Source organism: Asparagus officinalis, chromosome 7, assembly GCF_001876935.1.
Source record: "Asparagus officinalis chromosome 7, Aspof.V1, whole genome shotgun sequence".
In the NCBI taxonomy this organism is placed as follows: Eukaryota; Viridiplantae; Streptophyta; class Magnoliopsida; order Asparagales; family Asparagaceae; genus Asparagus; species Asparagus officinalis.
This window is the reverse complement of record NC_033800.1, coordinates 102,827,359-102,830,336: the sequence shown is the minus strand read 5'-3', so window position 1 is coordinate 102,830,336 and position 2,978 is coordinate 102,827,359. Positions and strand designations below refer to the sequence as shown.

Genomic DNA, 2,978 nt, shown 5'->3' with positions numbered 1-2,978 from the left:
ATTATCATTTTACAAAATAGTCCAAAACATGAAAATATGATATACTTGAATTTTGATGTTTTGACATAAACCAACTTTTGAAACTTTGTGAAATGTTTTTATGGACTTAGTAAAACATGTATAAACTGATATTGAAGTCTATAAACTAATAAGACAATATTTTCATAAAATTGCATATTCTATGCAATGTTTTCAAAAAACACAGTAGAAAATATGAAATATATAATTTCATATATATAATCATAAAAACTCAAAACACATGTATGTATATATATAACTATATATATGTGCATAGAAACCAAAACTTATGTATATATATATAACTATATATATATATGAAGAAACCAATAAAATGTGTGTGTATATTATATTGAGCTTAACGTATTAAACACAAATAATATAAACCCTAAACTAAATTACCCAAGCTAGATCTTGATCTTCAATAAGCTCTTCTAGGTAATCTCTCGGATGAAGCTTTAACTTGGATCTTGAACTTTGAATAGCAAGGCTTCACCGACATTCCGCCAACCTCCATTGGATTTCATCGTTGAAGGTCTATTCCATCCATCCTCCAACACGTTGTTTGTCTACAATGAATAGATAATACAAGCACTAGACAAACAACATTAGTTATAAATTGTTTGTTAAACATCATCAAAACAAGAAGGCCAACACATTTATGTCATTCAAACTACCAGGAAGCCCTGAAAAAGCATGCCATATCCACAAATCATATGACGCAACTGCCTCGAGGATAACTATTGCTGTCCCCTTGTGTCCACTAGTAAACTGCCCTTGCCAAGCCTTAGGACAATTTTTCCACTACCAGTGCATGCAATCAATACTTCCAATCATCCCTGGGAATCCATGTTCCTATCCAACTTGGAGCAACCTCTGCAAGTCTTCCACATTTGGTCGTCGTAAGTATTCATCTTGAAACAATGCTATTACCCCTTCGCAAAACTTGCGAGTACACTCGATAGCAGTGGATTCTCCTATCTTGACGTACTCATCACAAGCATCGGCTGCGACTCCATATGCGAGCATGCGTATAGCAGCCGTACACTTCTGTATAGGCGTTAACCCAAGCTTGCCCGCATTATTGCGCCGTTGTGTGAAGTAATCGTCGTAATTTGATATAGAGTCCACAATTCGTGGAAAGAGAGGCCTTTTCATTCGATACCTGCGTCGGAACTGAGCGTCAGTGTAAGTGCATGACTCGGTAAAGTAGTCGGCCATGAGTCTCTCATGCGCTGCATGATGATCTCTATGTATGGATTTCCTCTTACGTGGTTGTTCGCTTCTCCTTTGCAATTCTTTAAGAAGTTCTCGCTGCCTATCAAGTATTTTTTCTTCTATTTCCCATTGTTGTTGGAACTCTTCTAGACTAAACTCATTTAGGAAAGGATCCATTGGATGCTATGATTTTTGAAGTGTTGATAGGTATACTTATGATGTGCATCTGATCAGTTTATATAATGAAGGGTAGTTGTTCAAATAATTGAATTCACATGCAATTGCAAAGACATGTGTCATAGGGCATGCATTTGCAGAGAGTTGTCAATTCATATTTTGTATTATTATGCAGGTGTAGTCATTTCATCCTTTGTATTTTTTGCAGTGAAAGGTCAATTCAACATTTGTTTGTTTTTGCAGTGAGTAGTAATTGTATCTTTTGTACTATTATGCAGTGAGAAGTCAATATCAATTGGCTTTATTCATAGCTGAAGCAGTACTTGATCTTTTCTCTTCAAATTTTTCATGAGCACTGACTAGCTTAGATAACTCCTCCTCAATTGCCCCCTTTGATTTCCTTGACACAGATGTTTTACTAGAGGAACCTCTAGCTTTCTTCTTTGCCACGTCTCTACCCTCTGGACGTACAAGGGTAGGAGTTGATGATTCAACATCCTCACCACTACTCTTTCTTTTAGAGCCACTACTACCGGATGCATTTCCTCCTGTCATATATTTGGGTTGATTACGAACCACCTTCCACTCATCCACCAAATTAAACGTCGTACCTATTTTCTCAAAGTACAACTCTCTTGCCTTGGATATGTAGTTTTCATCGGACCAACCGCTACGCTTCTCCCTACATGCAGTACTGTAGCAGCCAATGAAACTGGATATCTTTCTGTTGATGTCTTTGAAATGACTATGGCACCGAGACACAATCCTCTCCTTTCCACTTTTGGCGTTCTCATTCACGTACTGTGTAATTTTACCCCAGAAAGTTTTACCCTTTTGGTTGTTCCCCAACTCACTATCATTACTAACGTGAAAATAACCAGTTAGTAAAAGTATGTTGTCTTCGGTGGTCCAAGTTTCATAACTTGATCTCTTTGCTGATTGTTGGGTTGGAGGGACAAAACTGTGAGGAGTATCCCCACCAACATTTCCCAAAGACATTTGGGTGGAAAATTCTGAGATATCTGTAGATCCGCTACTAAACCGGGGTGTCGCTGGCTCACTCGACTCCGTGTTAGGACAATTCATATGGGAGGGAACATAGCTGCTTCTCGGAACTGGAGGATAACCGTAAGGAAGATGAGGATATTGCATGCCGAAATTTGGTTGCATCATGTACGACATTTGAAAATTGAGCTGCATCCCCGTATTTTGAGTATTTTCGGGGCGTTGTATATTTGGATGTTGTGGTTGAGGGAGGGTATTTTGAGGTTGGTTAGGAAAGTTGTAGTTGTAGGAAAAATTAGGATAGTTTTGTGAAGGATCCATGAAGAAACTAGCTTCAAATTGTAGAAAGAAGAAGAATAGGGTGTAGAAACTCAGATTTTTTTGGGTGTCCAAATGACACAAAGTTAGTCTCTATTTATAGAGTTTGAAAAATAAAAATTAATGGTATAAAAATTATAAATTAATTCATTGTATTTATCTCAAAAAATATCAATTAAAAATAAGGAGGAAAACAAAAATGCTCGCCCAATCAAATTTCGCCACGTGGCAGCTGGCCATCA

General features: G+C 37.3%; 2 protein-coding genes across 2 annotated transcripts; both read right to left on the bottom strand.

Moving 5' to 3' along the window:
• Window positions 874-1,413, bottom strand: LOC109847586. Its single transcript, XM_020416817.1, has one exon. It carries the CDS (start codon window positions 1,411-1,413, stop codon window positions 874-876), a length of 540 nt encoding a protein of 179 aa, XP_020272406.1.
• On the bottom strand, window positions 1,705-2,586 carry LOC109847585 (glutathione S-transferase T2-like). Its single transcript, XM_020416816.1, has one exon. The coding sequence runs from the start codon at window positions 2,584-2,586 to the stop codon at window positions 1,705-1,707; it is 882 nt and encodes a 293-aa protein (XP_020272405.1).

Bases quoted from the DNA above. Each gene is read 5' to 3' on its own strand.
- LOC109847586 (XM_020416817.1), bottom strand. From the start codon at position 1,413: ATGGATCCTTTCCTAAATGAGTTTAGTCTAGAAGAGTTCCAACAACAA.
- LOC109847585 (XM_020416816.1), bottom strand. From the start codon at position 2,586: ATGATGCAACCAAATTTCGGCATGCAATATCCTCATCTTCCTTACGGT.